Source organism: Vanessa cardui, chromosome 1 (assembly GCF_905220365.1).
Source record: "Vanessa cardui chromosome 1, ilVanCard2.1, whole genome shotgun sequence".
Classification (NCBI taxonomy): Eukaryota; Metazoa; Arthropoda; class Insecta; order Lepidoptera; family Nymphalidae; genus Vanessa; species Vanessa cardui.
In genome coordinates this window covers 15,038,184-15,065,967 of record NC_061123.1, presented here as the reverse complement: position 1 = coordinate 15,065,967, position 27,784 = coordinate 15,038,184, and the positions used below count along the sequence as shown (strand labels likewise).

At 32.5% G+C, this 27,784-nt stretch overlaps 4 protein-coding genes across 6 annotated transcripts; 2 read left to right on the top strand and 2 right to left on the bottom strand.

Annotated features, from left to right (window-relative positions):
* The first annotated feature begins 173 nt into the window (after positions 1-173).
* LOC124530299 (carboxypeptidase N subunit 2-like) lies at positions 174-12,420 on the top strand. The gene is made up of 3 exons (XM_047104408.1): positions 174-389; positions 7,905-8,337; positions 10,014-12,420. The coding sequence occupies exons 2-3, from the start codon at positions 7,955-7,957 to the stop codon at positions 11,869-11,871; spliced, it is 2,241 nt and encodes a 746-aa protein (XP_046960364.1). The 5' UTR covers positions 174-389; positions 7,905-7,954; the 3' UTR covers positions 11,872-12,420.
* A 1,825-nt stretch (positions 12,421-14,245) lies between these two features.
* Positions 14,246-17,168, bottom strand: LOC124538484. Its single transcript, XM_047115941.1, has 2 exons — positions 17,130-17,168; positions 14,246-17,024 (listed from the first exon to the last, which is right to left on the bottom strand). Exons 1-2 carry the CDS (start codon positions 17,139-17,141, stop codon positions 14,268-14,270), a joined length of 2,769 nt encoding a protein of 922 aa, XP_046971897.1. The 5' UTR covers positions 17,142-17,168; the 3' UTR covers positions 14,246-14,267.
* Positions 17,169-21,370: 4,202 nt separating this feature from the next.
* On the bottom strand, positions 21,371-26,535 carry LOC124532093 (uncharacterized protein C19orf47). Of its 2 annotated transcripts, none has more exons than XM_047106768.1 (6): positions 26,397-26,535; positions 26,017-26,188; positions 25,660-25,781; positions 25,171-25,267; positions 24,372-24,454; positions 21,371-23,952 (listed from the first exon to the last, which is right to left on the bottom strand). In XM_047106768.1, the coding sequence occupies exons 1-6, from the start codon at positions 26,434-26,436 to the stop codon at positions 23,420-23,422; spliced, it is 1,047 nt and encodes a 348-aa protein (XP_046962724.1). In that variant the 5' UTR covers positions 26,437-26,535; the 3' UTR covers positions 21,371-23,419. The 2 variants fall into 2 exon arrangements, with proteins under 2 accessions (XP_046962724.1, XP_046962733.1); XM_047106777.1 differs by having other exon boundaries at positions 21,371-23,949.
* A 420-nt stretch (positions 26,536-26,955) lies between these two features.
* Positions 26,956-27,782, top strand: LOC124530199 (14 kDa phosphohistidine phosphatase-like). 2 transcript variants are annotated; one of them, XM_047104216.1, is made up of 3 exons: positions 26,956-27,102; positions 27,206-27,399; positions 27,516-27,782. In XM_047104216.1, the coding sequence occupies exons 1-3, from the start codon at positions 27,039-27,041 to the stop codon at positions 27,708-27,710; spliced, it is 453 nt and encodes a 150-aa protein (XP_046960172.1). In that variant the 5' UTR covers positions 26,956-27,038; the 3' UTR covers positions 27,711-27,782. The 2 variants fall into 2 exon arrangements, with proteins under 2 accessions (XP_046960172.1, XP_046960181.1); XM_047104225.1 differs by having other exon boundaries at positions 27,000-27,021.
* The last annotated feature ends 2 nt before the right edge of the window (positions 27,783-27,784 follow it).

The following is a 27,784-nucleotide window of genomic DNA, read 5'->3' as shown; positions in this document are numbered from 1 at the left end:
AATTATCAAAAAACAAACAGTTCTTTATCGTTTTATTTCCAGAAGAAGGTATTTAAAGGTATCATTAAATATTAAAATATATTCCCATAGCCATGTGTTAAAAATTACATTCATTTAAATTATTAAGGGCCTTGTCCTTGTCGATATCAAGCTATTTCATAGTTCAAGAGAAGTCGAAAGTGATTGTGCTCGTGCTCTTTTTCTAAATTATTACACATGTAATCTCGTCTTCTTCATCGTTCCCTTTATATAAACATCAAGCTTATAGTTTAAGATCTAACTACTATATCGATAATAAACAAATGTTACATCACTAAAGCATCATACATAACTTCAGTCCAGAGTCGTCGAGCAAGTGTATTACACGTCATTGCACGAGCATCATATAGGTGAGTGAATAATTTATTTATTTTTGGTTCTAGTAAGTTCAGTAACATGTGAAGTTATCCATTTGGGTTTATTCTAGATTTTCCGGTTTTTTCATAAATATTGTTTACTCTACAATTTATCCGTAACAACAATCACAAAACACGATTGCAAGCTAGAGGCGACGAAGTAAACATTTCGTTCGAATTAACAAGTTAACTTTAATTGTATTAATTATTTTTGTAACTGCGCAGGATTAAGTGATTAACGTCTGTCTCTTAACAATAAACGTTTTCTAGTATTGTGACAGGTGTACTAATTTATTGGTCAGTTTTTTCAATTTTTATAATCACGTGTTCATGATATGTAAACATATTAGATCGGATTTTATTTAGTATAGATACAATTGCCACCTGCGTTCAATTTATAAAGACTAAATACACAAGTAAGCAACAAGTATAAAAGTTTTATTTATAACTGTAATTTTATAATGAGGGACGATTTGGTTTTTTATATTTATATTTTTTATAACATAACAAGTTTTTTATTTATACATAAATGATGTGATATTTCTAATAAAATCTTAATAAACAGGCGTGATGTTGATACCCATGTTATTGATTCGTAGCCAGACATTATAAATTTAAGCAAATTTCGACGATAAACAATGTGCATCTGTATTATTATTTACCTTATACGGTTTGGCGGACTGGCTTGACTGGCTGTGTTCACCTCTGGCCATGTACGTTGGATTCATTTTATCCCAATGCACCACCAACTATGGGGTATTAAGATGTTAGGTCTCTTGTGTCTCTAGTGGGACTAGCTCACTCATCCATACTTCAAAACAAAATATAAATACTGACCATTGCTATTTGTCGGTAAAAAGTATAATGGGTGGTACATACCAAGACTGGCTTGCGCTAAGGCCTATCAGCTACCAGCAAGTGTTTGCGCTTTCAGGCAGTTTACACCCTATTGATGTTATGTTATTTAGTTCGCCAGAATTAATACACTATATTCTACTTTATCAATATATATAATTGTATTCAATTAAAATAAATTATTTACAAAACAAAGCCGAATATTACCAAACATTAAAATCTTTTATCAGTATTACCTTAAGAACGATGCGTGATCTTAATGAAATTATTGTCTTTTGACCTCTACTGCGATTAAGATAGAACAGTAGCATGACAAGGTGAGCGCTACGTGTAAAGCGGCTTGTCAGTTGTCACCATAAATATTGTGTACACGTTGGAACCAGTACCTTGTAAAGGTAATTCATAATACCTAAGTGATAATCTAAATATACATATACCTAGCGCGGGTAACTCAATCGTAGCTAATGGTTGTGTTGCTTAATAATAGTTTCTATTAGCCACTCGGAAAGGAACGTTTCTAATATACTTACCTATATGTTTTTGTTTCATTAACAACATATTTAATTTATTAGTTACATTCTATTAAATATGAGCCGAGATGGCCCAGTGGTTAGAACGCGTGCATCTTAACCGATGATTGTAGGTGCAAACCCAGGCAAGCACCACTGAATAATGAATATGCATGTGCTTAATTTGTCTTTATAATTCATCTCGTGCTCGGCGGTGAAGGAAAACTTCGTGCGGAAACCTGAATGTGTCTAAATTCATAGAAATCCTGCCACATGTATAATCGACTAAGCCGCATTGGAACAGCGTGGGGGAATTTGTTCCAAACCTTCTCCTCAAAGGGAGAGGAGGCTTTAGCCCAGCAGTGGGAAATTAACAGGCTGTTGTTTTTGTTGTATTCTATTGAATATAGATGTTGGTTTTACTTTTTGTCATTCATAGACTTCGATACCATTTCACCGAACACCAATTAAATTGGTGCATACATATAAGTATTTTTCTACGCAGGCTTTGATGTTATCTACTTTGTTATATCTCATCGTGAGGTGGCGCGACACATATACAGGATATAATTCTATACCATTCAACCAATAGCCATGACTGTTCGTACAGAGATGTAGGTCAATATTATTAAGTTATATCGATTATGATTTACGATTCCGATTATATTTCGACAAATAATCACAAAAATAAAACTCAGCTTGATCGTAACTAATGACAAGTTGTTTATTTATATTGGTTACGATACAATGCCGATTATATTTCGATGCAACGACTGAACCGCACCTGGATTGTTGCGTTAGTAGAACGGGAAAACAGTTGAACAGCAACGATTACGTTTCAATCCGATTACGATAAACTGTCAATATGATAATAAAATAAGGGCTCAAAACGTTTTTCGTCTTCCGGGTTTGCTACTATATTACTTTGGAACTTTTACGTTATTATTAGTTAAAAGCGACCCAACCCGGCTTCCCACAGAATGTCTAAATCGTGTTTCTTTACTGTCCACGTTTCATTATTTACAAAAACCTTTCTCTCAGATCACTCTATCTATTAAATCGCCTCAAAATCCGTTACGCAATTTTAAGGATCTGAGCATACATAGGGATAGACAACGGTAAGCGACTTTGTTTTATACTATGTAAAGATAGAACATTTAAGCACTAAAATCTCTATTTATTTTCCATGATGTATCGGATTTTAATGTCTAGTAAATTTATCAACGACTAATAGTATTCTAACAACAAGATTTACATAGAATTGACGCGATATTATTCATATCGCGCGTATCGAGACCATAAATTCTCAAAATGGCTGTTGAAGTCGAATGTCGCTGAAGTTTATATTAGAACTTTGAAAGTGAAATGAAAGTGGTTTTAAATAGTGCCGTAGAATAAGGTTTTATTATATCATAAGATATAATTTTTAATAAAAAACTGTTTGTAATGCATAAATAGCCGAACTAAATAAGCAAATCGGATGGATTACGTGAATCTAAAGTTTGTATTTCTTTACTCTTTATTCTTTATTCCGTCGAAATTATAAATATATAGATAGTATACATTTTCAGAGAAATTCGGTTTTTCTATATACTATACCAAAGAACGTTACGTTTTTTAAATATTTCCTAAGAAGGCAATAAAACAACTTAACAATTATGTTGCATTTACAATAATCACCAAACAACCCTATCTTACCTACAATCTCACGGCCAAAAACATTGTTTTTACTAGACACATACAGATACGTCATTGATAACCCTGCGACGTATATAAAAATATAATGTAGTCACTAATTAATTATAATCATTTCATTATATTTTTCCATAATTTTCTTACTAAATAACTTTGTGGGCAATTCTGATAAACTTTATTATCGAATTTTCAAATTTCTTGTGTCTTAGTTTGGTTGTCCATGACAATGATGATTTAAGTATGCAAATACTACACTATACTATACATGTAAAACCTTCGGATGTACCAAAGTAACAAAAAAGATAACTCGACTAACAATATACAGTAAAAGCTTTCTACGCTGTTCCGTTGCGGGGTAGTGAATATATAACTGCGCGAGGAAAACGTTAATGAATAAAAATTAGACATATCCAATGGGCCATGGACTCTAATGTTTGCCTACCTTAACTTTCATTATTATTAAAACGACTTGCCTGAATATATTCAAAGATCATGATTAGTCATGTTATAAACTAAATTTAGTAGCTGTTTCTTTAGAGGGAGATATATTGAAGGGCTATACAAAGTTAAAGTTAGTTGGTTGCTATTGGGACCACGAACATGTAAAAATATTTTGTTTCTGGACTTTCTGGTCTTTTAAATAAAGAAGTCTCCAAAAATGTTTATATTGCCTCCTTCCCTTATATTCTAAATTTGCGATATTATATGTTTAAGAATACTTTAGTTCAAAATCAATTCAATTGTTTTATTTTAATAATAAGATTTTGCCAGACCCCAGTGGTCTGACAAGAATATGTATAGTCTATAGTTGGGTTCTCTCTGATTCAATTACTGTCATGCATTGGAAAAACAAAACAACGTCATTTTCTGTAACGCTTCATGTGACGTGCAATATAAAACTTTTATGATTCAGCGATTGAATCATGTCGGCAGTTAATCGTTACGATCATTGTTTTCCTTCCTATTTTGTTTATAATAAGGTCATTTTAAAATAAATATCGTTACGTAACCTCACGAGCCGATTGCATAAATATAACTGAAGTTCATATATGTAGATAGTACATATAAAGTAACTGTGCCCGAATATCAGTTTTCATACAAACTTCCACACCCCTTTTTACCCTGATGTCTACACCCTATAAGAAACCTTCCTGCCAAATTTTAAGTATATATGTATTACCGTTTCTGAGATTTCGTAATAAATCAGTACTTAAGTAGTATTTTGCTTTTATATATGTAAATAAAAATATGGTAATAAATATTTTACCACAAATTTCCTTCAATATTGTGGTAAAATGTATCTTGTATTTATACTTTTTCCGTCGTGTAACATAAATACAGTTTCATTGGCGAGTTCCGCTTACAAAGGTGAGTAAGCCAGGGCAATTGTAAGTACAACTGAAATAACTTTAATTGTGTAATTTGCCGGCGAACTGACGATTAAAGAACCTTCTTGCATTACCAATGTCTAAAGCTGACGATTACCTTAGACTAGGTGTCCATCAGTATAGTATCGTTGAAAAATAATTGAATACAATAATTAAATTAAGATTTTGCAATACATGGCTCACTAACTGCACTGTACAGATTACCACCTACGTTTTTGCAATATGACTCCACCGTAGTTGGTCAATGAGTAATGTTATACAGTTTGACTCTTTTCAATATATAGACTGATTGAGGTGACTGAGATGGACACAGTAACAGCCTATAAAATTCCCACTGTTGGGCTTAGGTTTCTTCACTCCATGGGCAAAAGTTTTTAGTACACAATTTCGTAGACATTCAAATCGGAAATCCATAGTGAATATTATATTTTAATTAAGCCCTCGACCATATAATAATAAATATAATATCGCATCAATTTCCTGTCAAATATTGTATATTTAGCTTTTTTCCTCTTATGTTTTTGAACAGAGTATCATCATCCTCCTGCTCTTATCCCAGAAATTCAAATAGAGTATATGAAATAATATTATATCTATTTAAAATCTTACATTTTGACAAATTGTGGTCACCTTAATGTGTTTTTTATTTATATCTACAAGTTATAGTCAACGTTTTATTGTACATTTACAATTAATATATTTGAAGGTCTCAAGTTCTTTGTGAAACAAATTGACAAACCTCGATGTGTAAATCGTCTACTTGTGAAATCCTCTCTTCATCTTATTTTTATAGATTTATTTTGTAACGCAATCGTTACAGTTTTAGGATATCATTTTAAATTGGAATGATATTCACGACTAATACTTATACGTTTAATGTAATTTTTGGTAAAAAAATTAACAAATATATTGAAGTACTTATCGATATACTATATTATGAGAGAGAAAACAGCATACAAAATAATTTAAAACTCTTATTTTTTTTCTTTTTCGTTTTATAACTCGACGGTCAAAATACCGCAATGAACCGAAGAAAAATTCAAATAACCTAATTTATACTGTGTAAAAAAAACAACAAAAAATGTATAATCGAAATATGTAATCGAAAGTTTTAAACCATGACCATATCTAGAGCTGGAGATATCTAGAGCCGAGTTATGGCAATAAACACCCCTTTTTCAAATTGACGAAATAAAATAATTTCAATGAGCTATCCAATCGTGGTCGTCTATTTCCAGCTTACTTCTCGATGAGATGACTAACTATATGCATGTGTAATCCTTCTTGATAATGCATATTTGGTAAAACCGAAATATACTTCGAGAGATAGATAAGATTAGATCGGTCGGACGCAGCAGAAGACTGCTTATAACATTGTATTCATGTTTGAAAAATATCGGTACATTCAGTTGCAGTCAATTTCCAATATTTTAAATTGTATTACTTGAGGAAGTTTGGCATGTCTGGATTTTTTACCATCTCTCGTATAAAATATTCATCACATGCTTTTGTTATTGTTGTTTTTGGTAATGTAACATTTTGTATACATTTTAATGTTTACGTAACAATAGCCTTTTCCAGTCAAGGACGATATAATCAATTTATTGAAAAAACAAGTGTACGGCATGCAGTATCCAATTATTTAAAGTGAAGTAGACATGATACTGTACAAACTGGGCTAGGTAAACAGAAAGAATATATTTTCTACGATGTTTACGTATTTTTTAACGTGTCGTTAACTCTTTTTTACTTATCTACCAGCATAGCTTAGAAGGTAGAACACGTGGTATTTGAAAAGTTCATGAGGAAACATGCATGTGCCAAAAAAACTGACTCGATGTATCAAATAACGCACCTTAACAGCGTGGTGGAATAAGCTACCAATCTTTGTAAGAAATACCAGTGTAAATGGCTCAATAATAATGCACAATCAAAATGAATCGATCATAATGTGTCCATTATTAATATTCGTAAAGATTTTATATTACAACATCAGCAAGATCGTTATAATGAATGCGTGACCTAATCACAGTAAATGGCGCTTCTGGAAAATTCTGGCGGGAAACAGTCCGTGCCGGTCAGCAGGATGACGGCCATTACTGCGATTGTCCCGCCATTTTGTTGGATTACGCTTAATGTTATTGTGGTCGTTTTTATTCTACGTCTTCGTATTAGAATTTTGTATTGTGATATATGAGCGAGGTGCGTCCTGCAGTCAAATGTTCTAGAATAATATAAGCTATACAATTAAATGGACTTTACTATGACTTTCTATTCTAGAATTACTTGCGTTCTTATAGCCTCATCCTTTATTTGCAAATCTTTCGCAGTATGAAAGACTATCCCTTTTTTGATGTAAAAATAGGGCAAATACCTAGTTCGTATTTATATCTAATTATTTTACGAAATCACAAGCGACTATCGAACATTTAAGCTCAGTAGAGATAAGAGACTATCTAAATCTTTCGTCATTTGGAACATAAAATATATTTTTGTCACAAAAATAACAATATATTTTTTGTTGGTTATTTTTGGTAAGGTATATCTTAGATCTACGTATATTATGTAGATCGTTAAGATATATCCCTTTTATTTCACCAATTTTAACTTGGAATCGTTTAGGTATTTTCTCAAAACTTCCCGTACTTTTTATCGTTTCTAGTAAAGACTAGTACATACAATAATAAACAAACAGTGACGTGATTTGCCTTCACTACCTTTACAAACTTTAAACATACCGTAGTATATGGTGTTTACTTTTCAGATCAACGTTTACTCTTCAGGGCACGACCGTGATACAGCATACAATTATTCTTACACAATGTTTTGAGCATTAGCTTTCGATGATCATGCAAAAATCATTAATTTAATTTTTATGTTTAAGATAAAGGGAAAATTAATTTTTATTATAGCATCAATGTCTATGGGCGATGATACCATAGAATTGCAATAAAATATTTTAAAAACACAATTTTGTTTTGTTACATACCAATATTTTTCTTTAAAAATAACTGTGGTAAATATTTAATTGTTATCATGAACATGTTTTGTTTCTTTTTCAGTTTCTAATATGGGCGCGACGGTAAATTAAAATCACTGGACATCATTGAAAATGGCGCGTACGACGGTTTACCTCATCTACCTGTTAGCCTTACCATTCAGCTATGGATTCAACGGTGACAGCTTCGAGCTGGAATGCCCTGACGAATGTGATTGCCACTACTTCAGGATCAATTGGGTTACCGACTGTTCAGAAAGCAACTTGACGAGTATACCATACGATGAGCTGAGCTTGAGCGTATACATCTTAGATCTAAACGGCAACAACATAACCAGCCTACAGCGTTTTCCAAACGACATAAAAATGAGGAGATTACAAATAGCCAACAATAGATTGACGAGAGTCGATAGAGACTCATTCAAAGGGCTCGACTATTTGATAGATATTGACCTTTCTGGTAACAATATCAGCTATGTGGATCCCGAGGCATTCTTGTAAGTTTAATTTAATGGTTATACATTCCAAATAGTTATCTATCTAATATAATACTTTGTTCAGATTTTAGAATTACTTTGTAAATTTGTTTTATTAATTTAATACAATGTCAGATTGATAAAATTTGCACTTTGATTACACGTGAGCTTACTTGCATATATAGTGGTAACATTTATTATTATAACACAGAATAAATAATAGCGAACTAAATATGAATAAAAGTGACTGCCTGTAAATATAGTATTACTAAACACAGGTTTCCTGTTAAGCAGAACTCTTTAAGCTTATAAAGAATCTGATTATTCAGAATATTAATGAGGACCCTTTATTTTCCCTCCTTTGCTATAAAGCTCTTTATTTAAAATAATAGTATACGTATAATATTTATACAAGTAGTCTCTTACAAGCTTATTTGGATTCAACCTAAAGAAGAAAGCATGTAGCAAGAAGATCAATGGTTACTTTATTCTACCAATTATGAAGTTTAAATGTTTAACTCAAATATATACTTAATAATATAAGTCCAGATTTGGAATAGACTTGTGATAAAAAGTCTCTTTTGGTTTTCGTTTTAAAATGATGGCATTTATTGAATTAATTATAAAAAAATCCCTTAATGGGTTATTTAAAAGTAGCAAATTTGTTAAATAATTACTGTAAACTGTATAATATTACGCTTTTATTTAATTACACCAAAATAACCCATATTTATATAAATACTGGAAATTTTAAATACTTTAATCATTGGTATAAGTATACTAAAAGGTAGTAAAACTGTGAGTCGAAGAATCATTGTTTTCTACTTGTAGTAGGCATCTATAACATTTAACATTAGCCAGAACGCTATGATAGAGTAAGGTATATGTCGGGGCCACAGTGAAAATCAGTATATAGTGTTAACAGTAACGAAACAAGACTAATAACTGAATAATGATTATTATATGTTTGTGCTGGTGTTACATACGCCAATAGCCAAAATGAATTTTACTCGTAACCATAGCGAGTCCATTGTTTGCAAATTTGTTTTCCCACGAAGCTTTATTAGCATTTAACTCTGACGGTTCTTACAATGACGACGAAATTGAATAAATTGCTTTGAATTTGTTACGCCGACAAGAAGCGACAATTGCGGCTTGTAAACGCCAATATTAGATAATAGTCCCGTAAAGAATGCAAATTCAATTACCCCTCGGATTATGCGCAGTCAAATTGATCTGGCACACGTACCTACTAAACAACATTGTCGATACAAAACTATGTTTAACTTTAGTTCTATGTTATATATTTAAAAATAAAATAGTACAAAACTACTAGCTCCAGAGATAAGCGCGATTAAACAAACACACTCTTTAGCTTTATAATATTAGTATAGATAGTTTCAATAAAATACACCCTCGCATGCTCATATAAATAAAAATGTCTTAAAAACTACACAAAGAGATTACTACGAAAGCTTTTATATATGTTTTGCTGTCGCACACTATCCACCGGATGTATTTTACATTGTTATTGCTTATTTATGTATTATCAATCTTCATTAAGAAAAAAAGGGTTGCCAATTAAGAGTTACTGCAGAGTAGTGATCGGTATTAATAACCTAACTAACACAGGAAAATGAGAGCGTGGCATCTTCTTCATGATATGTTATTCTATTTTGCTTTTTTATTGGTTGCAGGGACTCGCATGGACTACTCAACGTGGAACTTCAAGACAACCCACTAAATGTGGTCGAAGGACCATTCCTGATGTCTAGCACACTCCAGTACTTGGATATAAGTAATTGCAACCTATCGATTATAAACTCCCAATTCTTCGACAATATTACGTCTCTGACCACACTCGACCTGTCTAATAATCCCCTTATATCATTAGAAGGCGATGTCTTTAATGTTTTAACCAGTCTTGAAACATTAAAGATAAATGATTGTAAGCTGAACACAATTGCTGGAAATCTTTTCTCTTCCTTGATCAATTTGAAGAATTTAGAAATGGCAGGAAACGACCTATCAAATATTAACTGGCCAGAAGTTTTAGGCACACTAACGAGGCTTGAATACCTTAATTTGAGAAAATCCGGCCTGACTTCCCTTTCTGAGGACACATTTTCAAACTGTACCAATCTCGTTACCCTTATTTTAGCTGAGAATGAATTACGAGACTTAGATGTCGCAGTGACATTGGGCAATAGTGTCAATCATTTAGAAGTTCTAGATTTATCAAACTGTAAAATTAAAGGGCCAATATCAGGTGACGCATTTGCCAATGCTACTAGAATGAAAAGTCTGTACTTATCTGGTAACCCTCTTTTTGCGCCAGATTTACAAGAAGCTTTGGCACCTCTGCCAAAGCTGGAAAAACTTTTCTTAAGTAACTGCGGCCTAAGCAATTTACCAGATAATTTCAATGTTTTTGAAAATCTTCTCGAACTGGATATCTCGCATAATCCTCTTGTGAATGTATTTACGAGACTTTTGGCTCCTTTAGAAAAAATTGAATACCTCAATATGGGCTATAGTAATTTATCTTACGTAGGACCAGAAACTTTTGCACATATGACGTCATTAAAGAAATTAGTGCTTTCTGGTAATGACCTCCTATCATTAGAAGCCGGTCTGTTTGGAAATTTGACACAGTTAACAGCGTTAGAATTAGAATTTTGCGGCTTGAAACGCCCTATCAACGCAAATGCTTTCTTCAAAAACTTAACGTATACTGATTTAAGGGAAATAAAACTTGGTGGTAATCCACTTGTAATACCACCCTCCGGGCCATTATTCCCGAAACAGCTGTCACAAGTCACTGTCTTAGATTTAAGCAACTGCAATATCACATCTCTTAACCCAGATGCTTTTAAGAATACTGAGAATTTAACCGAACTCAATTTAGCCAGTAATCAAATAAAGTCAGGGGATGAAAGCTTATTGTTTTTGGAGACACTACAACATTTGGAAAAAATAAATTTGAGCAACAATAATTTAACAACTATTGATCCGCAATTATTCGTAAACAATCCTAAGCTCCACTCAATAAACCTCATCGGTAACCCATTCATTTGTGATTGTAAGATTGCTGAAATGTGGGATTGGGCGAATATGATAAAGGGTGATTTAGACGTCCTTATAGGAGCTAAGAGTGCTGAAAAGGACATCGTCGTTAAAGGAAACAAGAAAAAGAAATATTTATACTGTCACTACAACGAAGCGCAACTCAGGAATATGACTCTTATTACTAATAAGACTGTACCGGGACGACGACCATTTGTAAAGCCCAGGGAATGGACATATGCTAATAGAACTTGGGCTAAATATGTAAGAGAATCGGGATGCGAACCAGTGGTCAAAATACTGAGACCAGTGGCGCTAATAGCAGATTTCTTCGACGAATCTCGTGGAAGGAATATTTCTACCCCAGCCATAATATTAGCCGTTATAGCCTTAGCTCTTGGTTTGGGTACGGTTATAATGACCTTGCGTTTGTTTCAAAAGAGGCAAGTGTCAGAAATGGACACAGAAAATAATAGGAAACAGAGATAGTAAACGGTCTAAGAGCATTAAAAACTAATGCTTCGTTAATAACTAGGATTATTTTTAAGAAATATTATATTTTTTTAACTATTATCACTAATTTATATTTTTTAATAGGCACATCAAAATAAATGTCTAAAGTCTCTAGATTAGTAAATAAGAATAGAGGCGATATTTAATGTTTTATTTGGATATAACTAGTCAAATGATTTAGAAACCGTACAAATATACCTGAAGCAAACAGGGCCGGTTTTAAGTGACGATATCCCGGACCCCTTAGGCCTTCAAAATAATGCGAAATAGATTTCGAAAACGACAAAATATTAAAAATAAATAAATAAATAATACGCGGAAGAAAGAAACATATATTAATTTGAAAGACTGTTCAATTAATTTGTAAAATAACTAGGGTCCACTTCTTCGTTGCCCAAAAGCGTCCATACACTTAAATCCGGCCGTGGTAGCAACTTTGTTAAAGGCGACGATTTGATTATTTAAATATGCCTTTCAGTATTTCATGTTTAAACAATTCCTAAATAAAGGTGTTTAAAAGATTTTCATGGGTGTTTTTTTCTTTTCAATACTAATTACTTATCAAAGGATTTCTTTCAGACAACCATTTCACTTGAAATTTGAGATCATTTTAATTTTATATTCTTTGTTCTCGTTCGATTGAGTAGACCGCACCATCAACTCAACGTGTATACCACTGTCAAACTTATCGTGGCAAGATTTTTTTTTAAAGAAAAGCAAAAACAAATTATATATGTAGTTTCTTTACCTATACTATAATATGAGACTGTATATTATACTATACATTGCTTTATTTTATCGTCTAGTGCAGCGGTCGGCAACCTTTTGGTAGGCAAGAGCCACAAGGTGGCTAAGTAAGTATAGGCGGGCCGCAGTCATGATATTAACCAGATTAGAAGCCCAATATACCTACGCACAATTAGTGTTAATTAGTCATATTCCATAGATAAAAGAAAAATGCTATTGAAAATTGTTAAAAGATACAGAGTTTAATTCGTACAAATAATACTTACATTATGTTTAGGTATATGTTTATAGAAAAATAAAGAAATGAAATCTACAAACGACCTAAATAGGAAACAGACTTTACACAAATTTAAGTGTGATGTCTGAGGTTGCATTTGAGATGCTATTTTTTGTATGTTTAATATATTTGTCAACTCTTTATTTGCTTTTTATTTGCCGCGGGTCGCCGACCGCTGGTCTAGTGGAATAGGAAAACAACGATACATTAAATTATACTAAATACTTCGGCTGATTACAGTGACGGTCCATTCTCATAGAAGAACAAACCAACCGAAAAGTCATATAACTTTTTGGATATTAAGTTTTTGATTTTGGTCAGTGATTATTATTAATGAATAATATTAAAAGTCATAGTAGTCATAATCATGTATGTATGTCAATTGTCAGCTTACAATTGTATAAAACTACTAACTTTGAAAATCTATACTTATTTGTCAGTTCAGAATCAGAAATGTTCTTCTTTTAGATTACAAATGACGTAGAGCTAAGCGAATTTTAGTAGAAATAATACTATTATAATAAACTAAGTAGTCCTTTTTACTGATTGATTTATTTAAACTTGCCAATTCGCTCGAGTATGTCTATACTTAATTTTGCAATATATAAAATAATAGAATTGGAAACCCTCTCAGTTATTTCTTTTTTATTTTTCTGATCGGGCAAAATAAATTAATTGTGACACAACAGGTGCAAACACATTTAAAATTATAATAGTAACTGCGACTAATTGGTAGCTTACTATAGCTTTTTTATTTGTTCTAGTCTAGTGATCAAATCGTAATAATTGAAAATGAATTGATATAACTATGAAACAATTAAAGAGATATCAATACAGGTATTTCGTATTATTCTCTGAAATTTTAGTGTATTCTCGTTATTTTAGTGTATATAGATTACATTTTAATTAATTTCGTATTTTAAGTTCCGTATAAACGAGGATTTGTAACAACAATTATTTTCTTGTCATTCTTATTGATTAAATTCTCATTGTCCATAATTTCTTCAGAGGGTCTCTGCCTGTCACAATAGCGTATAAAATGGATCAGTATTTTTTGTTATCTACTACGGTCGCTGACTCCGTCAAAGTTCTAAGTTTTTTTTTTACTTATTGGAAGCGCACTTTGAAATTAACTATAGAAATAGTAACTGTCACGTATTATGTCAACAGAGAAAGTTTTATTGCATAAGAAACTGTTGTAATCAAAAGTAAAATTTATTTAGGTCAAAATAAAAGGCATAAGAATTAAACAATGATATATAGACTTTTATTATTTAATTAACAAAAACTTTAACGACTAAACTTAAAAATACTTTATAATTATAAAAAATAAATACAATGTATGTTATCAACTTCCCGTTTTCCCGCCTTTCGGACTAATTTTCTTTAAGTGCGAGTGGTTTGTTTTGTAAATCTTTTTTTTCAATTCCAGCTTCTCTCTTTTGGGACTATCGTTACTCGCCATCGAGGCTAATTCACTATCTAGCAGGCGTGGTAATGATAAAGGCTCAAATCCATATTGATATTGTGGTTCTACAAATTGAGTTCTAATTTTATATTGTTGTTGTGGTCGTGAATCGTAAGGGGTATTATCTCGCGGCGCCTCCTTGTCGTAACTGTATTCCTCAAAACGTGGAACAGCTCTATATTTAGCAAATTCCTGCTTTTGTTGGGGCTTTGTGTAATATTCGTATGAAGGCAAAGCCGTGAATTTCGCTTTTTCATTGTTATCTTCATCCTCTCTAGCAAAATAGTGATTTGGCTTTTGTCGAGTATATGTCTTGTAATAGTCTTCTTTTTTCTTGTATCGATCGAGAAGACTTTGGGGTCTGCTCACAGCATAATCTAAGAAATATTCTTCCGTCGTCTTGTCTCGGGCATCTTTATAATGTGATCGTGTTTGTTTTGGATATTCATCGCCATCTGCCTCATATTGCCGTAACGGACTTTTTTCCACATCGTAATCCTTATGATAGCGAGACTCGCCGTAAGAGTCGGGGTTATAAATGTCTTTCTCGACGTCAACTGAAGGTGCATCGAATGCCGGGAATCCATAGGCGGCGTCTTTATAAGCTTTTTCAAAGTCCTCTTCACTTTCCTCTTGTTTTTTTACCATTTCCGCCATTAACTCATTGTCTGGCTTGTGAACTTCAGAAGTGGTTCCCTCTTTGATAATAATTCGTTGCGATTTTTCACGCACAACAGGCAATGTCGAATAATGTGGTTTACTATATTCATAGTGATGTTGTTCATTTTGTGGTACATGAAGATTACCACGCTTACTCTGATGATGACGATTCTGTTGATCAGAATAATCGGAAGTATGTGGTTTATGCGTTGGAAGTATGGTTATATCTTCCTCATACTCAGGAATGATAGGTTGAAAATGGTGCTCAACATTTTGTTTCTGATTATAAGAAATTCTTTGAGGCGCATTGTGCTGAACTTCAGAAGAGCCCTCGTTAGAATTATGTTTGTAAAATTGGCCTCTATGCTCTGGATTACTATAATAATGCTTTGGAACATCACTATAATATTCTTGACGATTATTGTCTCGTTCATACTGCGGCTTTAATTCCTCTTCTTCGGCACTATCTTCAGACGATTCCTCTTGCCGATTTTGATCTGGAGAGGGACGACGTTGATCGTTATGTTCTTCATTTTTGAAATTATAGATAAGATGTTTCGGTCTATCTTCATTATTCTCATGATGCACGTGTTTATTCTTAGCCGGTTCGTTAGAATTGTGTACAAAGCTGTAATGAACCGGCTTCTTTTCAGTATGTTGTTCATAAGAATAGTGTACCGGTTCTTTTTGAATTTGTTTTTCGTAACTAATATTCACAGGTTCAGATTCTGTCTCCTTATTATAGCTAATTTTTTGTTCCGTATAGGTTTCCTTGTGATTAGGAGTATTTATGTGATAAGAAATTTCTGGACTTTCATTGGGGTTATCGTGGGAAACACTTGACTTCGGATGCACTTCTTCTTCGTCCCTATAATCATTTTGAGACGGCTGCGTTTTTTGCTTCTTTTTCGGTGCCTCATTATTCGATTTCGGTTTTATAAGTCCACTATCATAAGACTTCGTGTTTTGTACTACGTATTCCATCTGATGTTTTTTAACTTCGTTAATTTCGGGTAACTTCTTATATGTAACTTGATTTATTCTTGGCAAAAAATGCTGCACTTGGGGGACTAAGGGATTTTTAAACGTCAAAGGCTCTAGCAAAGTCAAATCTAGCAAAGGAAGTGTTGGCTTAGTAATCAAATTAACTACAGTTTTCTTTCCGTTTGTCACCGTCGTAATGCTTGTTTCTTTTGGGGCTTGAACATATTGCAATTTATTATTTTGTGCATTATGTGATTGACTCTGTTTATTATTGTGATTACTAGCTGCGGGTGAAATTTTATTTTCCTGTATGCGTTGGAATTTTTGTTCATTCGGCAATTTATTGAAATGTTCTGCGGTAAGACTGTTAACGTAAACATTCTTATTGCTAGAGGGTTGTTGTTGCGATACAGATTTTCCATTCGCTTGAGGGGACACCGATGTTGGAGAAAAGCTTCTTATATTGTTCGCATATAAGATTGGCTGTGATGCTGAATACTGATGTACGGCTGAAGGGGTTAAAGTCTGGAAATGTGGCACTCTTATTTGAGTCTGACCCAAAAAATGGGGCGTTGCTTGCCCATACTGGAAGTTATGACCAGTAGCGACTAATGGTTGGCTGAGATGTGCCGGAAGGTTTTGTAACTGCACATATTGTTGAGGAAATGTAGCTTTGTATGCTACAGTTTGTGGAGCTTCTACGTATCTTTGTCCATAAGAATCTTTCAGAAAACTGTTTGAATTCTGCACCACAACGCTTTCCTCCTGAACGGGTATCATTTGATTGTTTTTTGGCGCAACAAACGTGGGAGCGTGGAACGAATAAGAAGCGTAAGGGATGGCACTAGCATAAACACCGACCGGGACATTTCTATAGAGGCGAGGCCCACTTTCAGCACTTATATTGTCTATTAATCCAACACCGTACGCTGTCTCCGCGGCTTTTGCTGATGTTTGACTTAACGTCAACCAGCACAAGACTGCTAACAATACCTGAGGAAGAAAAAAATATGCTTAAAATCACATGGAATCGAATGTCTATGTATAGATTCTATAAAACACAATAAAATAACTAGAGTAATGTATAAATTTAATTACCTTTCTCCCCATTGTGGGTGATGTTGTTAACAAGACAGAGGGAGCGGCACTGCGTTAGCGCGTCCGCCTCTCGCACTTATATCGATCAAGAGACACCGCGCTCCATTGGACTTTTTCTAATACCAACCCGTTATATCATCGATACTACATTACTCGAGTTTACAATATGAATCAGAATTAGAACTATCGCATTTGAAAGAACATTACATAAATAAACATTCATTTAAATTAATCAAAAGTATCACTCTATAAAAAACTTGAACTGGTGCAAACGAGTAACTACTGAGTTTCGTGCCGATTCTTCTCAGCAGAACCTACTTTCCGAAACGGTGGTAACAATAAATGACGATTCAAAAGTGCTTGTAAAAGCCTACTTGAATAAGGTATTTTTGATTGACTCTAAGAGTTAAATAAACTATACCGAGAGACAGATTCAAACAGTATGTTCTATTCTAATATTTATTATTTGTTTGATTTGTCGTTGATATTCTTTCATTTTTTCAGTACTTATAATTTACAATATAGAGATTAGAATGAAGATAATTTATGTTGTATTAACAAATTGTATCATTTTATGCTAATCATAATTCTTACGGACATTTTATTTTTTTACATAATTTATTACCGCCCTCTTAGCGTCGCTCGCGTTTTATTTGTTAATCGTCAGGTGTCTAATTTGCATACTGTTTTCATACCAAATTTCAGTGGTTTCGACGTAAGAGAGCAACAAACAGGCAATCAGACAGAGTTACTTTCTCATTTATAATATTAGTATGGATAAGTAATTAACCTCAAGACTCTTTTCAAATCATTTTATGTAAACCAGTATTTAGCTCACAGTAAATAATACACAATAACAAACTTAGATTTGTTATATAATAAAGTTATTCAAATTTATAACAGTTCAATTGTTAAATTGGATTTGTCTAAAATATGATAAAAAAAAGTATCTTTGGGCAACCGCGAATAGTTTTACGGTAGTCTGATACACTTGCGTCATAATAAAAAACAACGATTGTATAGTTCAATGGAAATTGTATGTGTTTTAAATTGTATGCTATAACTATTTCGCAAATAAAAAATATTATTCTTAATTATTATATCACAAACTTGGAAACTTTGAAAACTTGAAATTTCGGAAAAAAAGAATTACGTAAAAAGGAGTTTTTAAATTTTGTTATCTATAATAGCGGGAATTCATTTTACAGAAGTACTCGGAACATCTAATTGCATTATAAATGGAAAGTGATCGTTACACTCGCTTTGAATTTCAAAACAGCTGAAAAGAACATTTTTGTTAAACAAAGTGCAATGTTCAGCTTGAGGTCAGGGCAGTAATCCTCCACTTTCGCTAAGTTGCGGGCACCCGTGACCGTGACCGAATAAAGAAAGCCGGGAAAGTTAAGGATATTACCTTACGTTCACACACTTCTTCATCTAACCGGATAATGTTGCAGTAGGTACGGACTAATGTCACTTACAAAACCACAACTTCTCAGTTACTGTCAACATAGGAAAAAAAAACTTGTAAGTCTATTTAAAGTAGAGTAAAGTAACAGCCTGTAAATTCCCACTGCTGGGCTAAAGGCCTCCTCTCCCTTTGAGGAGAAGGTTTGGAACATATTCCACCACGCTGTTCCAATGCGGGTTGGTGGAATACACATGTGGCAGAATTTCTATGAAATTTGTCACATGCAGGTTTCCTCACGATGTTTTCCTTCACCGATGAGCACTAGATGAATTATAAAGACAAATTAAGCACATGAATCAGCGGTGCTTGCCTGGGTTTGAACCCGCAATCATCGGTTAAAATGCACGCGTTCTAACCACTGGGCCATCTCGACTCCTAAAGTAGAGTAATTTTCTGTAAATATCGTCTTGTTTTAAGGATAAAGTTTGAGCTTATTCCTACGATTCACATATTCTAGTCAATGGGCCTCCTCTAAAGAATAATTTTCATCTTTTTTACGTTTTACTAAATTATTAACTGAGTAAATTCATAATTAATTTTTGTATCATTAGCTATTAGGGGTAAAAAAAAGTAATACGAGAACTGCTTAAATGCGCTGCGGGAATTCTGTTAGCGTAACCTATTCCATTACGAATTGGCGGAAAATTTACATAGAACTTTCGAAATCGAAATATTACTCAAATATAAATAAATGAGTACTGCGTTTTATTTATTATATATCGTATTTATTATAAGGTAAAACATTCTTAAATAAATCCAACTTCATTCTTACCTAGTTTGTCTTAAATTGATAATTTAAAAAAAATATATATTGAAAGTTTAAATTAATATTTTATATTATTTATATTTATTATAATTTAAGAAAAACTTTGTAGTTTACACCTTAGATATTTTTAACGTCATGAAAATGTATTAAATACTTCGCCAGGTATACACGAAACAGTCGATAATGTGAAAATATAAAGCAATATTATCGTAATAGCAAACTTATTCCCGTCCGGGAGGAAAGTAAGGATAAGTCCGCTCTAACATTTCCCTCCAACCAGATGGTCTAGTATTGATATTATATGTTCTCTAATAGCCCCGTTTTCTTTTTATATTCGCTTTTTTAAAATTAAATAAGAAATGTAGATTACATTAAGAACCGAACTAGTGTCTACAATTTTTCAGTATTCAGTTTTCATTCCAGATATTCTTAATTTGTACTATGATTTTATTTAGCGAAACACCGAATTACCTGAACTGGCAGTTTGTGCATCGAAGGCTAAAGATCTCGATGTTATAGAATCTCAATTAAACGTTTTTTAAAAAAAAGTTTTTATTCGAGTCACAGTAAAAGTTTATAAACTATCCGTAAACTAATATGAAAAAAACATGTCGTCGTTGCTCCTGCAAAAGTCGCTGTTTTTTTCATATTTTTCGATTGCTGTGCCGTTTTAATCGTTATTTCAATATATGAAAATTTCGATGTATGAATATCGCATAGTTAAATTTCTAAACTTTTTAAACTATAGAAGTAATGAAAAAACTGTTTTTACAGTTCGTTCGTTCGTGCATATTGAAATAACTATAAAATGACGATGTATAAATTGCGTCTTCTATTTTCAATTGTAGAGGATTTACTGCCGCGTCGGATTATGAGAGGAAATAGAGATTTGTATTTATCCGAACAATTATGCAATACAACAGGTCTCGTGTATTTTTTTTTAAAACTAATGATCACCGGCAGGAGAACATCATCCTCATCACTGTGTCATATTATAAGAACTAGCGCGCACTGGTAACTTTTTTCACGGTGACTGTTTCGTCACTCTTGTCAAGTCCGTGAATATGTACAGATGCAGACACAAATGTCACGTCGTAATGTGCGCGCACCTCCATACATATTCATGGACTCGACATGAGTGACGAAACAGTCACCGTGACAAAAGTTACCAGTGCGCGCTAGTTCTTAATAACATACATGCAAGTATATAGTGAACTATAAATTCTAAGGTAAAAGAAAACAACAAAATCAAATTTAAATTCTTTCTTTATTCTATATTAACAACTTAAGATTAATGTTAACTTATTTTAATCACAAACACGAAGTTCAACCCGCATGCTGCATAAAAAGGACTGACGTCACATTTTTTATATTTTCATATTATTACAACCGGCCGGAATATTATTTCACTTTTATTTACTGCGTTATGAGATTCTTTATAATATTGATATGTGTAATAGAGTCGTGTATTTCAAATAAAATTATTCAATAAAATGCAATTTTAATATTAAATTAAGACAGCGCCTGTTGTATGGATTAATTGAAATCAGATTGTGTGACTAATAATTGGCTTTATGTGTAGTAGATATTTATAACACCACAAAAATACGGTATTAATTTGCCAAAAAAAAATCCTTAAATACAAACATTTAAATCTGTACCAGTTGAAAAAAACTTACATCTACAACTAACCTAAACAAAGAAAGGTTACCGCAAAGAAACATTTTATTCTTGCTTGAACAATGTATTTTTTAATTAGTCTAGTAGCCTTTATCAGTTTAGACATTATTTTTTTTAATAGAATAATAATCATTTGATTGTGGCTGTGTAGAAATTGTATGGATATTTTTTGTGCAAAAGAAAAGAAAAATATTCTATATAAACTTATGGCATACGTACGTTTCCATAGTAGATATTAAAACTGTGCTATTCGGAATCGAAATGTACAGCAAATCAATGAACAGAATTTAAGCACATACTAATTTACAAACATATTGAAAAAAATATTGCTATCTCTTTCAACCTCACATTATAAAACAAAGAAGGTTATATTATTTAGTTCTGTCAAATTTGATGATTGAAAAAAAAACAGAATCAGTAATAATTATCACATTATAGGACCTTTATATTGTATGATTCTCAAATTAAATCACGAAGAGTTAGTACTAGCGCGCACTGATAACTTTTGTCACGGTGACTGTTTCTTCACTCTTGTCGAGTCCATGAATATGTATGGACGTGCGCGCACGTTACGACGTGACAATTGGGTGACATTTGTGTCTACATCTGTACATATTCACGGATTTGACATGAGTGACGAAACAGTCACCGTGACAAAAGTTACCAGTGCGCGCTAGTTCTTATATAACAGTATTTATGGTCCGCGCTCGCTCACTAGTTTGATCGTGCAAGAGCATCTTACAGATAGAAGGATTTACTTTCAATATTAATATATATATAGACTGTACTACAGTCTAGCTTCTACCCGCGACTTGGTGTTGCAGATGTTAGGATCGCTACCTGAATACAAGGTATACCTATATGCTATTCCTGACTACACAATCAACATCTGAGCCAAATTCATCCACGTCCTTTCAGCCATTCTGACGTGATTGATTAACAAACATCCATCTGAATTATCACATTTATAATATTAATAAGATTTTATACAAAATAAAAAATAGATCAGCTTATCTTCCTATATTATGTATGATATCGGAACAAAAGTAAAATAAGATAATGTTATGTATGTGATTACGGTATAAAATATAGCAACTTAATATAATAAGTATTTGACTAGTATGTCTTGAATATTTCAAAAGCAACTGTGGTCGAATGAAAAGAATTACAGAAAAACTTTCTCAAAGTAAATTTCTATTAATTTATTCGATTTGAACTAAATATCTTTATTGCCTTTTCCAATGGCAGGAGGAGTTAAGATAAATAAACAACTATAACAAATTGACAGGACCAATTAGACCGAGATCTCTAGATCATAGCTATTAATCTATGATATTTATTATGGATTCCTAACTAAATGAAATTGAGATGGAAAAATAATTTATTAGTAACGTATTTTTTCATATGTTGATATAATAATTAAAGAGTTGTTCTTAAGGTTGATCTTAACTCCTACACATTAAATTTGGACCCAGTTTTGCAGAAATTTTCAAACCCACAAACATACAAAAAATAAAAAAAATTAAGATACTATATAGAAAACCACTATCATGAAACTATAAAATAAAAAAGAAATTAAAAAATGTCAATAGAACTGCTTTAAAGCTTAGAAATTATTTTTTGTTTTGGCGATAATTCCTGCACAACATGGTCCATCTAACAGATTATCCTCTCACTGGCACCAAATATGTGCAAAATTTCGATTGAGGTGCTTAAATTTGAGTCACTAAATATGAAGTAATTAATTATTAAGTAATAAATGTCAACTAAGTAAGGGTTCTTCCTAAGCCAGGGGAAATCTTGAATAAAGCTTAAAGTATATTTTATTTGAAGCACCGTTCAGTAATTATAAAATATAAAAGACGCAATGTTGATATAATTTCAAAAATACAGTTTTTAATTTGACCTATTTGCAGAATATTTTAAATGACGAGATGCGTTGAAGATACTAAAAATAATTTAGTTTTTTTTTTTTAGTTTTGTGCGCAGAATTTTTTTTTATTCTGAAGATTTATTGATTCAATCAAAAATCACCTTAAGAGATGACATAACCATGGACATTATATAAATTATTTAGTGGGTGTTTAATGAAACATTAATTTAGCTCGCTCTGATCACTAATTATGATAGACAAAAGAAGAAGAAAGAGAATGGTTTGAATAATTAACCCTTAATTATAAAACTGTGTTAATAATTCTAAAACAACTTTTCCTCCTTTTATACACTCCCACCTTTTACGCTGAACTCTCACAAAGCTTTCTAACAATCTGCTCTCAAATAGATCTCATAAATTCTTTAAGTGTACTATTAATTAATTTCTTTCTCGCTCGAGAAATATCAGATAAAACCGCACTTTACCCATATTTCGATATATCAGGCACCTAATCTGTTGAAAACATTACGGTTTATTAGAAACTTATTTTTGCTTTGATCTTTAACCCCGAGCCTCGCTTTGACGCCGTTGCCACTCGCCTCGGGCATAGACAAGCGCCTCTCGGGCTTGTTGAAGACCGGCGTGAACTTCTGCTTGGCTGGCACTGCTGCTTTCTTGCTCGTATCGATTTCTTTATACTCCACGTGATTGGAGAATTTGACTGATTTAGTTTTCGCGAGAGCTAATTTGTCTTTGACACTGACCGGAGCCTCGTCAGCCCTCATGGTGCCGACGGCTATCTTCCTCACGTTGTTTATGGATGTGGTGACGGTGAACACCTTCTTGGTAGGCGGGGAGCTTTTCAATATACCTTCGTACTTAAGGGCGTCTTTCTCGATTGGGACGACTGGAATCTTCTCCGAGTCCTTGTTCCCTAGTCGGGAGAAGACTTGTTTGTTGACTACTTTTTGGGGAGCGGCTTTCACGGCATCTGAGTTACCGAGTCTTGCGAATACCGTTTTTCCTTGTGCTGCTGCAAAATAATATTGTCAATTATAATAACGCCTCACTTCAGGGAACAGACCTCCCCCCTCCTTTAAAAGAGATGATTTAGATCTTGTATCTTGTGAATGGATCTATTAGCACGTCATAATTTAGTTTTGACACCTAGACGCATTATATACACACAAAAAGTCAGCTGCCCAGTTTTGAAATCGTTTCTTGGACTTATTAAATACATTACCTCACCTCAGTACTAGTTGTTGTAGTTTTTAAAGCAATCTGTGCTAACTGGTATTAAATAAAACTTAAATGACTTGCAATGCAAATACTTTTATAAATAATTTAACCATACCATCAGTCTATCTTTCTCAGAATCTCTTGTACTATATGGTCTCGTACTTGCACCACATGTGATAGTTTCCTAACTTTATAAAACAATAATGTACTGACCTTCTTTTTCTATTTTGCTTGGCATGGGGGGTGAACCAAATCGAATGAGACGTGCTTTTTTTATATTCGAGTCTTCAGCAGCCCTGCAGGGTTAAATAACTTTATTATAATATATAAATATAGATAAAATATTATATAACAGTGCATCTATATCTTCTAAAGATGAATTTTCCTAAAACTGGAACTCAAATACAGAATAACTCTTGGGTTTGCAAACACAAGCTGCTTACAAGTTATTAAGAATGTTTCTTAATTAGCAGCAATTAGCAGAATTTTCTCATAATATATTAATACACATAATTTGTTAATTAGAGAAACATTTAACATCCACATAATATTTTAAAGATTAATTTTAGGGTAAAGAATATCTTTAATGAGAGTTTGAGTCATTTGAAAATTAATTTACAATTTTTTATTATCATTTTATTTATAGATTTTCACAAATAATCTTTGATATTTAAAAAATAATCCTCAAGTACTGTTTGAAACATCCTTACTGAATTAATGTTAATACTTGTTCTAACTGATAGTGTTTAGAAAGAAAAATTCCAACACACATAACATAAAAAATAATTTGAAAGAGGTGTGATTTTCCAGATGTCATCATTATACTTTTAACTTATTAGCACAAAATATTCAAACATCTAACTTAATCCTACCCTTCTTGTTCATTCTGCTTATTGTTTTTAACAGATTATAAATACACATCATTTTTGAGATTAGCATGAATGCACCATAACACTTGCATATAAGCAAAAAAATATATCTTTTAATGCAACATAAACACTGTATTTCTTACATCTCAAGAGATTTTCTCTTTTGCTGTGGAGCTCTTACTGGTGAAGTATCCTGAACCTGCGGATTTCGAGTGTAGTGCTCCAATATACGACTTGCAGCTGTAAAATAATAATAAACATACAGACATGTGCATGGGATCCTGATGATCCCACGGGTGAGTCATGTTATTTGTAAAAAAAATATATTATTTATATACTGTGGAACCTTGATTTTCCAAATGCTGCCTTAGTTTTTCCAAAGTTTTGTTTGACCTAATCCAAAGTCCCCATATTTCAATTATCCTAACAAATCTTGGTCCAATTAGTTTAGATAGTTGAGGTTCTATTGTATTTATATATTAATGAATAATCTGTCACAAGACATAACACTAACATATACATCAAATATAAAAAACAAAGCCTAATTAAGTAGAACTAATTCAGAAACGGTAAAATATATACATTGTAAACAGAAACCAGTATTTAACAAATATTGGTACATATCAACTTACGAGACGAGGGCTGTGTTACTGTTGACCGGCCAGTCACAGCGGCTACTGGTACTTTATTACTCACAGCAGTTGTGCTTAACACTCTGTCTCTTGCTGTACTTTCGTGAACCTGTTTCGCATGCCTGGAATTAGTAAGTTTAAAATCAGATCAAACAAAGACTTGAAATCCACAAATTTGATATAATTATTACATTCTCTTAAATATATATTACTCAATAGTAGAATAAATAATAGAAAAAATTCATGTATCCATGCGAGTGAATTATATGTCAATTTATTTTCGTTTGTTTTACGATAATTTGATTTGTGTCTGGTCAAAGGCTGGTGACCAACGATTTCGTTTTTAATTCAGCTTACCGTAAAATAGCTATGATGTCTCCCATTCTAGCAATCCCCATGTCTCTAAGATATTCCTTGTTCAGATCCAAAAGCATATCATTCTGAATTCTGTTTTCTGTAAAGGTAAGGGCGTACGTAGCAGCTACTTCCGACGGTATTCCAGCTGCCGTAAAGAAATTAACCCACAAACCTAGAACATAAAACCACAGGAGTGTAAATATGTGTATCACGTTATAACAACAGATGTGAGATCAGTTTGTTTTGATAAAGTTTATTGAAAAAAGACAAAATAATTTTACAAAGATATCATCTTACAAAATATCATAACCAAGGCTAATAATATTCGTAGGCGGAATGACATTTTACGGAATTTAAATAACATTTATTTACTATCTCACCAGTAAGGTTCGGATCCATTCTATTCGATACAGCACTCATATTTACAATTAGATCGAATCACACCTCTTAAACTAAAGTTTCTATGACTTCGAACAGAAGGATTTAAGACTGAATTATTAATCTGTTCTGCTCTAAAATAAACATTTAGGAAGTATATAAACCTTTTGAGTTTTGACAGACACCACAGAAAATAAATATACGCAGGTCGCAGACTATAATAATTATAATTTAGGTGGATATGTGAGAACGGTAAGAATATTAATAAAATCTTTTTATTTAAATCTTCTACAAGTTATTTGTGATAAACGTAATAAATATTTTTTAAAATCTAATTAAATACGTTTATGTGATATAGAATCAATAAAATATCGATTCAGTAATATTTTTATAATTTTCTTTTTTAATCTATAAAATGTTTTAAAAATAATAAACAAAATGATTGAAATAATTAAACACAAATAAACATTGTTTATAAACAGATTATAGACTGTAACGTTGAGTGATATGACAACAGCTGACAACTATGACAGGAACATAAGGTTAAAGTAAAAAAATAGTACCATACCTACTTAGTAAGTTAGTACCTAATACGAGGTGTATTATATTGTTCCTGCTCTTCCAATTGTAAGAAGTTGTTATTGATGCTGAAAACGATCACAGTCAACTGTTTTAAAGTCTTTTCTCCCTTAAATTATCCTTTAAAAGGTAAATATTACTAGTATTTACTTCTATATTCTCCTAAGAATAGCCGGCACGGAATCTATTATTAATAAATGTATTAAATAATAACTGAACTTATCTCTTTTAGCTTCAAAAATATCTAATTCAATAAGAGTTATGTCCTCTGCTACGAACATACCTCTTGTGGATATTGATCCTACTGGTGTATTTAAATATATTTTATTGAATGTGTATGATAAAGATAAAAATGCTGCAGAACCGCAAATGACTATTGTAAGAGGTTATAAAAGATGCAACTATCATTCTGATATTTATGATGAGGTGAGTATCCTGTTTACATCAAACTGTTCTGGCCGTTGAGATTATGCAACTATGCAATTTTTCTTAACATGTACTACTAAATAAGTGATAATAGAATTTCAAAAAATTATTTTTAGGTGCAAGCAAAGCTCTCTCCATTAGACTGTGAACCTTTAGGCGGAGGCAGAATATCTCATGATCCAGATAATAAGAAAATTCATATCTATGGTTACTCTCAGGGTTATGGGAAAGCAGATCATGAAGTTGCAGCTAAACTAGTCAAAGAAGCATACCCTGGTTACACAATATCTATTAGTGATGAGGGGTACTGAGAAAAACTACTGAATACTATCTGTTTTTACTTCAACTTACATTTAATAATATAGTTAGTTAATGAAATTAAAGT

Bases quoted from the DNA above. Each gene is read 5' to 3' on its own strand.
- LOC124530199 (XM_047104216.1), top strand. From the start codon at position 27,039: ATGCTGAAAACGATCACAGTCAACTGTTTTAAAGTCTTTTCTCCCTTA. The intron at 27,103-27,205 runs GTAAATATTACT...TATCTCTTTTAG, and splicing joins CTTAAATTATCCTTTAAAAG to CTTCAAAAATATCTAATTCA. The intron at 27,400-27,515 runs GTGAGTATCCTG...AATTATTTTTAG, and splicing joins ATTCTGATATTTATGATGAG to GTGCAAGCAAAGCTCTCTCC.
- LOC124530299 (XM_047104408.1), top strand. From the start codon at position 7,955: ATGGCGCGTACGACGGTTTACCTCATCTACCTGTTAGCCTTACCATTC. The intron at 8,338-10,013 runs GTAAGTTTAATT...TATTGGTTGCAG, and splicing joins GTGGATCCCGAGGCATTCTT to GGACTCGCATGGACTACTCA.
- LOC124532093 (XM_047106768.1), bottom strand. From the start codon at position 26,436: ATGAGTGCTGTATCGAATAGAATGGATCCGAACCTTACTG. The intron at 25,782-26,016 runs GTAAGCTGAATT...TACTAATTCCAG, and splicing joins GACATCATAGCTATTTTACG to GCATGCGAAACAGGTTCACG. The intron at 25,268-25,659 runs GTAAGTTGATAT...ATTATTTTACAG, and splicing joins AGTAACACAGCCCTCGTCTC to CTGCAAGTCGTATATTGGAG.